Here is a 13,005-nt window from a genome sequence, read left to right as displayed (position 1 = left end):
GGCTAAACCATAACTCTGATACCATTAAATGTAACACCCTAAACCCATACCCGACCCGGATACGAGTCCAGGATGTCACATTGACTATACAAAACAATACTCTAAAAAAATGATAAAACATTTGAACTTATATTATTAAAATACAATAATATACATATGTTAATACAAGTTTATCAAAATACTCAGAGCATACACAACTTGACACTTTGATTACATGCCAACATTCATTTACATAACAAAAGGACCTACTGATTAAGTTACCTCTAATATGATAGTTGCAGGAGTAGTATTGTCCAGCTGCTTAACATATCTCATCTACTTTCTCGGATCCTACGTGTGAAACACTCACACGCTAAGTCATCGACTTAGTGAGGCAATATATTAATAATAACAACAAATAAATATAATGAACATGCCATAATAAGATAGAATGAAATCAAATCAAATACTTAACCATGCAGTTTATATCACCATGTTCCTTACCTATAAGCATAGAACATTAACATTCATGAATTCGTATTAATAAGTTTATTGCCCCATGATACCATACTGAGAACTTAAGGTATGTGAGTACTGTGAGGTTGTGTACTATACTGTCACCACAGCTCGTATAAATACACCGAAGTGCCACGTAGAATTGCACTAAAGTGTCGCGTAGAATTGCACCGTAGTGCCATATAAGATTGTCCCTAAGGACCATGTAGAAAATTCCTTAAGAATCATATACATATACCAAGGATCAAATACGTGTCTCAAAAGATCTCACACATGTTCCAAAGAATACATATATTTCCCGAAGGACCGCGTAGACCCTCTACTCTTGGCATACCAACTATACCTATAGTTCTCATCTACGTAACATGAGTTTTTTCCAAATTGCATAGTATATCACATAGACATATCATTTCCTTACCTTCATCACATGGCTCATATAACTTTGCATACATATTCATTTAAAACATGTTACACATGCACATAGTATGAATTCATATCATGCTTCACAATATGAAATGAATCATGCATCAATGTATTGAATCTAGACTTCTCACAAGTCTAGAACTGAATATATCGCTATAATCGTGTTATGCATAAGCACTCACCTATATTTCTTTGTTTTTTCCTCGATCGATCTTATTGGACAATCGCTCTGGAACTTGTGTAGGCTCTTAATCTACATCGTAATTCATTGATACTTATCAGTATACTAATTAATATATTCTAAACTATCATTTCTTGGGCTAAAAGAAAAGCCATTTTCATTTTTTAATGAAGGTATGCATCGATGCACTACACCATGTATCGATGCATCCCTTGACGGATGCATCGATGCACTATCTATGCATCGATACATAAATCCTATTTGATGTTTGTATTTAAGGGGATGCATCGATGCACTATCTATGCATCGATACATAAATCCTATTTGATGTTTGTATTTAAGGGGGTGTATCGATGCACTACTTGTGCATCGATGCACTAATGGCATTCGATGTTTTTATTTTAAATTAGTGCATTGATGCACTTCGTGTGCATCGATACACCTTGAACAATTTCTGGGATTTATCCTTGAAGCATCGGCACACATTGAATGTGCATCGATGCACATAGCCCAAAAATTTATTTTAGCACGAAATCCCTTCATAATCCCTCAACACTACATAATTCACCTCCTTTTATATCCTAACTTGCATACTCTTACTTAACTATTATTATCCATTCCATACCTCTAAACATAGAAATCTAATTCTCCATATAGAATTTAAGAATCTCACTCAAATTCCAACATGTTCTTAATCTAATTCTAACACTTCCTATTTCTTAATTAGCTTGATGACAAGTCAAATCCCACTTCCAATTCTTATTATGAACTATATTCCAAGATTTCACTTTTCTACTTCCTTTCTTTAATCCTTACTAACTCCATCATATTTTGATTTTAAGATAACATAAGCTTTCCTTAAGCTTAATTATCATTTAATGATCAATAAGCAACCTTAAATTCATCAAGAATTTGATCAACAAGAAAACTCACCTTTAGCTTGGCTTCACGGTAGAGAAGAAGAATGAAGAAGAGAAATCTGGAACTTTGGTTTTCCCCAATTGTCTTCCACGTGGGTATTAAAGTATCCATTCAAAAGTAATATTTAATTGATTCCCTTATTAAAAGACTTATTTACTCCTTTAGTTCCTCCTTCTTTGCTAATTGCTCCTACACAAAACATTTCAATCAATTCTTTAAACTTTTTAATTTATCCAATTTGGTCACTGATTTTTTTTAATCTCACAATTTGATCACTAACCCGGTATGGAGGATGTTACATTAATAATCCTAACTTTCATACACACACTTAAACTCATTTCTACTCAATAATCACTTTTTTTAAACTCAACATCCTATCCTTTATATGGCATTCAGGAATCACACTCAATTTCCAACATGTTATAATTCCAATTCTAACACCTTATACTTCTTAATTCCACTAATGACAAGTCAAATTTGGTCTTGAAATCTAATTAATATCTTTCTATCAAAATTTCACTTATTCGCTTCTTTTCTTTAATTCATCTAACTCTCTTATCCTTGAATTTTAAGGTAATTTAAGCTTTCCTTAAGCTTAAGTATAATCTAAAGAACAAAACCTAACTTAAATTTCAACTAATAATCAACTAATAAGAAATCTCACATTTGCCTTAGACCTTCACGTATGAAGAAAATAGGAGGAGAAGAGAACTATGGAAGCTTAGATTTACTTCCCACCTTTCCGCGTGGGTTAATATATAACCATAACATAATTTAATTATTTCCTTACAAATGACCATCTTATCCCTCTATTTCTCCTTCCTTGCAATTCAATCCTGCACAAAAATTACAATTAAATCCCTAAACTTTTTACTTGTTTCAAAATTGAGCACCAAGTTTCCAAAATTTATATTTTAGTCATTGACCCGGTTGTTGGGATGTTACATGCGCTCTTGCTAACGCGAGAAGATTTTTAACGACACTTAAAAATGTCATTATAAGACTAAAAAACCGCCGCTAAACCTATTTTGTTGTAGTGAGATATAGAAATTTTCAAACATCCCTTTCTAGTAGATCGAATATAGATAATGGGGGAGTATCAAGGATTGTGATACCAACAGAACGTAAGAATATGAGCATGAGCATCTGCTACATATATGTTTTACGGAGAATCCACTGAAGATACGTCGTCCAACCTCCATACCTCAAGTTTTTAATTGCTTGTGACAAAAAAACTATGTCTAATAACATCATCACCATCGGATTTATCTTTAAATATATTCTAATTTATTATTGTTAGGTGATAAAAGTAAAAGCTATATCAAACTCATTACGTTAAACTTTGTTTAAGCAATAGAGATAGGGATGATCATTTAACCCGAAACAAATGAATTATAACTTAATTCGATTCGATAAGGTTGAATTTTTTAAAAAAAGATCCAGATGAAATCGAATTTTATAAATTAGTGAGATCAAGTCGAGTCGGGTTCGGTGGAGGGTGAAAAAACTCCAACACGATCCGAGGATAATAGTGTATTTTTTTCAAATAAATTCATGGATAATTGCTATAATACCCCCTCTCTCAATTTTTTAAATTAAGTATGATTCGGGTCGGTTTGAGTCGTATTTACACTCTCAAAAAAGTTCGGTCGAGTCAAAATCGGATGGAAGATATATATTTTTCGAATCGGACCAAGTAAGGGTGGAGTGTATATATTTTTCGAATCAAGTCGAATTGATAAAAAAATCTGACCCAAACCAACCCATTGTCATCCATGTCATAAATTCTTTGTATTAGATCTATTTTGAGGGTTTAATATTATTTGAAGGTACAACGTTGATAGTATCTTCCATTTTGACCGAATTAGGAAAGGTTTTGTTAGGCAAATAATTCAAACAAAAAAAATTAAAGAAATATATGTGTTAGAATGTTAACTTGGGATCTAAGTAATTTGATATAGTTTTTTTAAAATCCGTCATGTCTTTGTGATTAGTTTCATAATTAAAACTCGTTATACTCTCATTATGAGTTTCATACAACTTTTATGAAATTCACATAACAAGTTATATTTTTAAATATATTTTATTAAACTCAAGCATAACAAAGTTTACATATATATTAACAAATGACTTATATATCAAATAAATTTTCAACATTTAAATATGTCAGATTTTTGTTTCCACTCACCATATTTCTAAAATTTAAGCATTGGTCGATGATATTGACACATGCTCGTGGAAAATGTCGAATTTTTGGGAATACGTGGCGACTTTTGGTTGCGTGCGTAAGGTAGGGTGAGATTTATCCAACCCAATCTAAACATTTTCAACCATCAACAACTACTAAAGTGAGTCTACGGTCCACTTTAAATTAGGCCGTTTTCTCATGCACGTGAAAGTGAGAAAATCCACGTTGTTTTACTTAAGGGTGAATATTCGATTAAATCTAGTTAAAAATTTAAGTTAATTGAGATAAATTCTATTTTATTGTTTGAATTTTATATAAAAACATCCCAGTTGAATTATTTAAATTTATTTTTAAATATAATTATATATAATATTATCATATATATATATATATATATATATATATATTATTTTTTCATACGTGTAAGGAATATCTATAACGTTATTTAATAAATTAAATATTATCTAAAATTATAAAATATATTTACAATTCTAATTTAAAGAAGAGGTTTTTGAGGGAAAATATTGATGGTTGTATAAAGGAGTCAAAAAATTGATGAGAAGAAATAATTTATAAAAATTACAGTCGAACGATAAAACTTAATAAAATTGAAAGTTAAAGGAATAAATTACAAAAAAAAATATTGTTAAAAGTAAGAATTGAAGTTTAATAGGTATCCTATAGTGATAGTGTAACACATGTTTCAAATTTAGTAAAAAAGAAACTTAAGACGAATGAGGAATGAGGAATTATACAACTAAACTGAAAAAAGAGGAAATTTATTTTCAAAAAGAGGAATTGAAACCACATAGATATTCTTCAGTGGTTTTGGTGCATATGATACAAATTTAATTAAAATATAAGATTAAAATGAAAGAGGAATTGAATAAATGAAAAAAAAAAATACTAAATTATAAAAAAATAAAATTCAACTTCTAATTTTCCAAATTGATAAAATCCAAATTCAAAAAGGGACTTATTCGAGCTTGTAGTTTTTTGTATTATTATTTTGAAATCTTTTATTTATCTACTATTATTTTTTTTTTGGGCGGTGTGAGTGAAAATCTAACATTTCGTTCTTTTAGATGTAAGTGCATTGAACCAATTGATAATTTTAGTTGACAACTTGACATAATGGGTAATATGTTTTCTTGGTGACCCGGATTTGAGTGTATGTAAGATGTGATACTATATAAACACACACACACACAAAAATTAAAAAAAGGGAAATGCATCACACAACTACAAATTTGAATAATACATATTCAAACAAACTAGAATCTAAATATTAATTATTACAAAAACATAATCAGATTAATCACAAATCAAAATAAATTTGAAAAAAGTTCAAATACAAATTTATTCTAAATACGAAATCAAATTTCTTACTACATACTATAAGCTATTGAATCTGGTTTACTGTAAATAGGAAAACAAATTTCTTATTATATAGATGCCACTTATAAAATGACCAAAAGAATGGTATAAATTCTCAATTCCCTACCACCCATCAAGAAGTCAATACATTCTTTCGGGTGCAGGAAGGAGCAAATCTTAGAGATAATCTGCCCTTCAAAAAAAAAAAGGTGAGTCATATTTGATTTACCTGCGCACAAATGCAATGCTCTCATTGTGCCATATTTCTCTCTCTCTGTATATATATAGGGATGTATATACTATAATTAAGTAAATATTCTTGTTTTGTACTACTTGGCTGACTCATCTATACTGTCTCTTGGTTGAGAAACTGACATTTAGGAACCGTACCAACAGTAGACGAGATAGATAAGATAAAGATGAACTTTTAAAATTATAAGGGGACGTAAATAGATTATCATTAGAAAATTATAAATAAAATACCTAAATTATATTAGAATTTAAAATTTTCAGGGAGGCGACCTTCCCGCCAGCCGCCCCTCGGTCCATCCCTAACCATAAAATTGGCAATGAAAAGTTATAATAATGGCAATATCACGCATGAAATCACAAGGCCATTTGGATAGTAAAGATTAATTACCGGGGGAATAAGAGTTTTGACTGCTGATAGAAGAACCACTTTGTTCTGGTCCACTCCAGTGAATTTGAGATTTAACATTTTAGGAATTATAGAAACCTACATCAATGGAGCAAAGAAACCTCCTTTCATCAAAAAGCTCCATCCCTTTTCTTGTACTTCGTTCCTAAGTTCCGTCGAATCTTTCATGTAGTCTGCACCAGAAACATTGTACACGCTCCACAAAGCTACTTGATGGTGATGTAGCGATTTGTCCCATGTCTAGCCCAGTAGGTCTTCAGATCCAATGGAATAGAGAGATCTTGGCCTTCAGCAGCCAAGCGACTGAGCAACTTTGTGAAGACACTACCACTCATCTTGCGACCACCCACTCGGGCATGACGCTTAATCGGCAACTGTGGCAATGGGTATGATGACATGGTTGTAGTGCAACAAGATGACTGCCATCCACCACTTCCCCACTTGTAGCAATGTCGGGGAACTCCTGTGCAGGTGCAAACTGGCACGGGCATTGTGGTTTCATTAAAGTTTACCATGTTCAATCCGATATCCTGACCATTCCACTCAGATTTACACTTCCTTACCTCAGTACCAGCTTGCCTATTTAAACCCTCAGTCACTTTCTTAATCTTCCGTGGCTGCTTCGGTGAAACAGCTTTATTCACCTTTGTCCGCTTTACAGGACAAGACTTGCCTTCTTCAGAAGTGATGGTAGATACTGGGATGGCATCAGTAACGTGCTTTTCACAATTGAGAGTTTCACCCATATCAGTTGAATGGTAAGAGGGATGCATGCGTCTTCCTCCACGCTGAATACCACTACCAATTGGGAAGTTCATGGCATTTTCCCGGTACTGTAGCACAGCTAAAGCATAATCTCTCTCAATATAGGCACTATCCCGTTCAGCAAGTGCCTTATCCCGCAGCTGCAGAGCCTCATCTCGCGCAGCCAGTGCTTCCTTCCTTTCAGAAACAGCAATGTTCCGTTCTCGAATAGCAGCATCCCGCTCAGCAAGTATAGATATGATTTTTTTATTCATGACCAAGGCATTGCTTTGTTCCTTCATGTGATGTTGTGGCATCATGTTCCACTGCATGTATCATTTGCATAATGCTTAGATAAATCAAATATTGAATAATAATATAGACACTAAAGCAACATCGTCCAGTGGGGGTTTGCTAGTTTTCTTTTTACCGGAGAGGGTGCTCCTTTGAACTGATCCAGCTTACATCTCCCATTTTCTTGTTTCCCCGCACCATCCATCTAATATCAAGTCTGAAAAAAATAGGCTAAAAATTTTCACATCGATTCCTCGACTTTAATGCAAATACAAAAGTGAATGAGTTTCCAGCATGTTGCACATGCTATTTCAAGTGATTTGCAGAGCAACTAGCAATGAGCAAACAGAAGTAGGGAACTATATAAAAAAACAGCGCAACTACAAAACTTTCGAAAATAGAGTGTAAGCCAAACAATCCTCGATTCCAACTAGAAAGCAGGTAGATTGGAGAAGGAAAAGTAAACAGCTACAGCAGATAAACAAATAAATATTAACAAAGAATCAAAAATAAAGTGTCTACTTTTAACCGATAAAGAGAATACATGTCAGAGTTACCAGGCCTAGCCCAAAAATAGAGAAAAATCATAAAATTCCCCGACAAGAGTACAAACTTATTTGTAAACTTAGAATAACTTTTTGATAAATTTCTGGAATATATCGAAACCAATACCAAGAAATTTTACACAATATTAAGAATATTTGTAGTTCAAGTAGAACCACTTCTCCAAATACTTTAAAAATCAGGCATAAGCCACAGCGATAACATCAGCATTTAACAAAAAGAGTACAACCAAGCTCTACATATAATTGGTTATCAGCACAAGGGGCTGACATATTTGGAAAAGAATGTTTAAAATTGTCATTTGTGAAGTCAGGATTGAATACTCAAGCCCTAGAGACTCAAAAGTGTCATGGTTACAATCATTTCAAACTTGTTAACAAGGCACCTGAAACAAATGGAACAACAGTCTTTATCAAGAAATACTAAAATGCATGCAAGGTTGTCATCAAATAAAGGCAAGCAACCAAAGAACTCGAGACGGCTTCTAGTGATTGACAAATATCTAAGCAGCAAAATGGGTAAAGCCAGTACCTACTATGAACACAGTCAAGCAAAGTTGCAATACTTATTAACACTTATTTCAGTAAGTTCATAAATAAGGAAAGCATCAAAAAGTAAGGGGTACGCACACACAAAACAAAACAAAATAAGATGAGATGAGATAAAATAAAAACCCATGAGCTTGATGAACAGCTCAAGAAAGAGCGAGTTCAAACCCTGACACCATAAACCCAAAGTCCAAAAAGAAATAAAACACAGGCATGAAAACTAATTAAAAAAAACAGAAAATATTTGAAATCCAAATGATTCTTGCATAGCATTTCCAGTCCCATCGAATGAACAATGCAGATCCCTAATTTCCCAAACAAAACATAGAAGAACAATTCCTTTTCCTTTAACAGATCAGTTTCAAGCAACTCGTAGGAAAAAAAATACTGAGAATGACATAAATGCAAGTAAACAAGGCTCTAATTAAGCACATTCCGTAGTCCGATTTTACCAGTGAGCATAAAATCGAACTACAACCTAAAACATTTAGTAATAAAAAATATACAACGAGCAATTACAAAAGAAGCAGAAATACACAAAACAAAAGGAGATAAAAGTGAACAAGAAAATGTACAACCCCAGGTCAGTTCTAGCTTCCAGTAAAGTTAGGGTTTGTTTACTACAATCGAAATTCCTTTTATAGAACAATAATTTGAAGGGGGAAAAAAGAAGAAAAAATGAGCTTAATAACCTCACAGAATGCTCGATGCGTGTGGGGAGATCTTGAACAAAAAAGAAAATAACTTGAGAAAAGTGAAAAGCTATCTTAAGTTCTTTTACAGAGAAATGGAGCAATGATACGAAAGTGCTTTTTCGTTCCCAAAACGGAAACAACAGCGTAGTTCGATTTCCAGAGACAAATTGTTTTTGCAAAGGACCAGAGACAAAAATTAAATTATTGGGAAAAGGGTTGAACTTTAGACTTGAAATAATGAAAACGACGACGTTCTAGATTTCTTAAGTCCAAAATAAAAACGCTGCCGTTTACATTTTTCTCTTCTCAACTTTATCTTCCTATATAATCTATAGAGTTAATTTTACTATACCGCCCTCAAACTATGACTTGTTCTAAATTGGTCTCTAAATGTTTGAATTTTACAATTTGATTCTTAAACTATGACTTTCATTCTAAATTGGTCCACAAAGTTTTGAACATTCCAAATTCATCGCTAAAATATTATCCTCATTTTGTATTTGTCTCTAAACTTTTTTAATATTTTAATTTCATCCCTAAACTTTTTCGAATGATTTTTGGTATCTTATGGAAATGTTTAAAAATTTGGGGAACAATTTAAAATGAGGACCATAGTTTGCGTGTGAATTTGAGATGTTCAAAAGTTTGAGATCAATTCAAAATGAGAGTCACAATTTGGAGATGAAATTAAAATGTTCAAAAATTTAGAGACCAATTTAGAATAAGATCCTAATTTGAAGATGTGTAGTGCAATTAACTCTAAGATATACTAATACTATAATTTTATATTGATTTAAGATAATTGGATAAATAAAAATGAATGCTTTAGATTAAAGCTTTGTGCACTTACATTATACACATCCCTTTTTATCCTTTAAGAACCTTTTTATTTTTTAATTGTGTATATCAATCACCTATTTACATTCTTTCAATATCATAAAACTAGAAAATTAAATATTATGTAAATATATGCTAGTTTGGGGTATTGATTGCATCACATGTTCTCGAACAATGGCATTTATTTCAAATTAGTCTTTAAACTCTTGAACATTTTAATTTTATCCCTTAATTATAAATCTTATTTTAAATTGGTGCTTAAACTTTTAAATATTTTAATTTCATCCCTAAATTATGATCCTCAAACTTTTAAATTGATCCTCAAACTTTTTAATATTCCAATTGCATCCACAAATTAATCCAAATATGTAATTAATTTCAACCTATATTTTTTAAAAAAATAATAATAATATATCTTGACATAACAGTTTTATTGACATTGGATATAATTAGTATATACCAATATTTGAGATGAAATTAAAATGTTTAAAAGTTTAACAGCTAATTTAGAACGAGAGTTAGAATTTGATATGGAATTAAAATATTAAAAAATTTAAATATTAATTTAACACGAGAGTTTTAGAAATAAAATAAAAAAACAATTTAGAATAAGGATAATAATTTTAAAACGTGTAATGTAATTAACTTTAAACTAATTAAAGAAAAATCTTTAGCCCAACACTTAACTTGGCCCATAACGCTCATTAACCGCAAAAGACAAACCTGAGCAACTATAAAAATTTGTGTATGGTTGTTTTCCCATCAAACTGGAGAGTGCAAATCAAAGTGGAAAATAGATATTTAAATAAACTCTCTGAAAACAAAGCTCAGATCTAAACCACCGTGTCTCAGATCCACTAAACTCACCATGTCTTCCTCTTTCAGCGGCGATGAAACGGCTCCTTTCTTCGGCTTCCTAGGCGCCGCCGCTGCTCTCGTCTTCTCCTGTAACCAATTCTTACCCTCTCTCTTCTTAAGTTATCGTTTTTTAATATAATATTTATGATCTCTTGTAATTTCCATTTTATTGATATCTGATGGAGCATTGATGGATCAACTAGATTTTAGCATCATTGGACGATCTGATTGAAAAAATATATATTATGATTTCTTTTTATAGTGAATTTATGTATAAATTTGATGTTATAATATTGAATTGATGGATCTTCGATGCTGAGATGTTAATAATTCTGAACTAAAAGTTTACTTGATCTAGCTGAGAAAATTGTGTACTTTAAAAGTTCAAGTTTTATTGGAATTAAACGACAAAATTCGCGTAAATTAGAGTTATTTAGATGTGGATCTAACAAGAATAATTCATTCTAACAATACCAGGATGTTTAAATTGATTTTTTAAAATGTGGATTTAGGGATTCCGTTCAAATAAACTCAGGCATGGTTTAAATCAGAAAAAAAAAAAAGTTTGAAGATTAGTTATGGATTGTCTTAAGTGAACCCTGCATGTTTTAAATTGAAAAAAAAAATTTAATATTTGTGATAGGTATGGGAGCTGCATATGGGACAGCTAAGAGCGGTGTTGGTGTGGCTTCAATGGGTGTGATGAGGCCCGAGTTGGTTATGAAATCTATTGTTCCGGTTGTTATGGCTGGTGTTTTGGGTATTTATGGTTTGATTATTGCTGTTATTATTAGTACTGGTATCAATCCTAAGGCGAAATCATATTACCTTTTTGATGGCTATGCCCATCTTTCCTCTGGTCTTGCTTGTGGACTTGCTGGCCTTTCTGCTGGAATGGCAATCGGAATTGTTGGTGATGCTGGTGTCAGGTATGTTGCTTTTAGCGTCATGTTTTTCACTTACATATGAACATTGTTATTGTTGATTGAAACCAGAAGTTGTTGGCCTGTTAAAAATTTGTTTATTCCTTTAATTGGTTGCTTTGTCACTATGGAGTTTACCGGCATGGTATGCCCTCTCCAAATTTGGTTTAATATCTAGGGTGCTCATGTCTCTTGTCATGGTTCTTACTATAATGTTGCATTTCAGGGTCTTAGCAACTGATTTTATATTATTGTTGTTTTAAAAGTTAAAACAGGCCTCAAGGAGATTTTGAAATCGGATAAAAGCGTCAGTTTCGGAGACTCAGTGTTTAAATTATAATAAAATTACTGATAGATTGATAATGTTTGATATGACCTTCGGATTGCTTGTATGTGATATATTTTGTTTATCTGTTGCTTATCATTGAAAGTATTTTGAATGCTCAATGAAATCAAACATTACGATAATTTGTGGCAGAGCTAACGCACAGCAGCCAAAACTCTTTGTTGGAATGATCCTTATCCTCATCTTTGCTGAAGCGTTGGCACTTTACGGCCTTATCGTTGGCATCATCTTGTCTTCTCGAGCCGGCCAATCTAGAGCAGAATGAGACGTTTGCTGAGCTGTTTTAGTATTCTTTCATTGCTTATTGTATAATTGTACGGGGAAAGAGTATCTCGGGTTAATTATGGTTTGACATCAAGTGCGAGGTTCGCATTAATACTCTTATGAAAACAACTACTTGGCTGCTCTTTCCTCTTCTTAGAAATAGAATAATCGAGTTTGTCTTAATAAAATGTTGTGGAGCTTTACCCTGTTTGATTTTTGTTTATCAGTATGTTGCAGAGAGTTGAACATCTTTAATGGAAGTTTAATTTTGTGAGAGACGATAAATGTATGATCCAGTGTTTAATTATATCCCAAGTTTCTTTGTCAGTGTATACTTGTGAATTTGAATCTAAATCTGAATTGATACAAATTTAACAAGAAATTGAAGCAATAGTAGGAGTACTGGTATAAGCGAAATAACAAAGAAAAAAATATCTTTAGTGGACACATTTCGATTCTGATACTTCTTTCCATATGAAAATCGAGGTATAGAGTCTAACTCAACTCGAATCGATAAAATTCTAAGTACATTATTAATATTATTTAAGAATTAATTATGAATTGTTAATTTTTTTTATGAATAGTTGCAATATTTTAGTTTGATGTATTTGTGGATTATTACTTTAGTTGTAATATATTAGTTTGGTGTATTTATGGAATATTATTTTGAAGTTTAGAATTTAGAATTA

At 32.0% G+C, this 13,005-nt stretch overlaps 2 protein-coding genes across 3 annotated transcripts; one reads left to right on the top strand and one right to left on the bottom strand.

The window, feature by feature from the left end:
• Positions 1-6,367: 6,367 nt before the first annotated feature.
• Positions 6,368-9,241, bottom strand: LOC120134221 (protein BASIC PENTACYSTEINE4-like). Of its 2 annotated transcripts, XM_039150698.1 has the most exons (3): positions 9,156-9,241; positions 7,418-7,499; positions 6,368-7,313 (listed from the first exon to the last, which is right to left on the bottom strand). In XM_039150698.1, exons 2-3 carry the CDS (start codon positions 7,484-7,486, stop codon positions 6,450-6,452), a joined length of 933 nt encoding a protein of 310 aa, XP_039006629.1. In that variant the 5' UTR covers positions 7,487-7,499; positions 9,156-9,241; the 3' UTR covers positions 6,368-6,449. The 2 variants fall into 2 exon arrangements, with proteins under 2 accessions (XP_039006629.1, XP_039006628.1); XM_039150697.1 differs by lacking the exon at positions 9,156-9,241 and having other exon boundaries at positions 7,418-7,586.
• A 1,491-nt stretch (positions 9,242-10,732) lies between these two features.
• Positions 10,733-12,620, top strand: LOC120133877 (V-type proton ATPase 16 kDa proteolipid subunit-like). The gene is made up of 3 exons (XM_039150372.1): positions 10,733-10,872; positions 11,427-11,712; positions 12,185-12,620. The coding sequence occupies exons 1-3, from the start codon at positions 10,794-10,796 to the stop codon at positions 12,315-12,317; spliced, it is 498 nt and encodes a 165-aa protein (XP_039006303.1). The 5' UTR covers positions 10,733-10,793; the 3' UTR covers positions 12,318-12,620.
• The last annotated feature ends 385 nt before the right edge of the window (positions 12,621-13,005 follow it).

Source organism: Hibiscus syriacus, unplaced genomic scaffold (assembly GCF_006381635.1).
Source record: "Hibiscus syriacus cultivar Baekdansim isolate YM2019G1 unplaced genomic scaffold, ASM638163v2 tig00110597_pilon, whole genome shotgun sequence".
Taxonomy (NCBI): Eukaryota; Viridiplantae; Streptophyta; class Magnoliopsida; order Malvales; family Malvaceae; genus Hibiscus; species Hibiscus syriacus.
The sequence above is the reverse complement of the archived record's forward strand: the minus strand, read 5'-3'. Positions and strand labels throughout refer to the sequence as shown.

Bases quoted from the DNA above. Each gene is read 5' to 3' on its own strand.
- LOC120134221 (XM_039150698.1), bottom strand. From the start codon at position 7,486: ATGGATGGTGCGGGGAAACAAGAAAATGGGAGATGTAAGCTGGATCAG. The intron at 7,314-7,417 runs GTAAAAAGAAAA...TGATACATGCAG, and splicing joins TCAAAGGAGCACCCTCTCCG to TGGAACATGATGCCACAACA.
- LOC120133877 (XM_039150372.1), top strand. From the start codon at position 10,794: ATGTCTTCCTCTTTCAGCGGCGATGAAACGGCTCCTTTCTTCGGCTTC. The intron at 10,873-11,426 runs GTAACCAATTCT...TATTTGTGATAG, and splicing joins CGCTGCTCTCGTCTTCTCCT to GTATGGGAGCTGCATATGGG. The intron at 11,713-12,184 runs GTATGTTGCTTT...AATTTGTGGCAG, and splicing joins GTTGGTGATGCTGGTGTCAG to AGCTAACGCACAGCAGCCAA.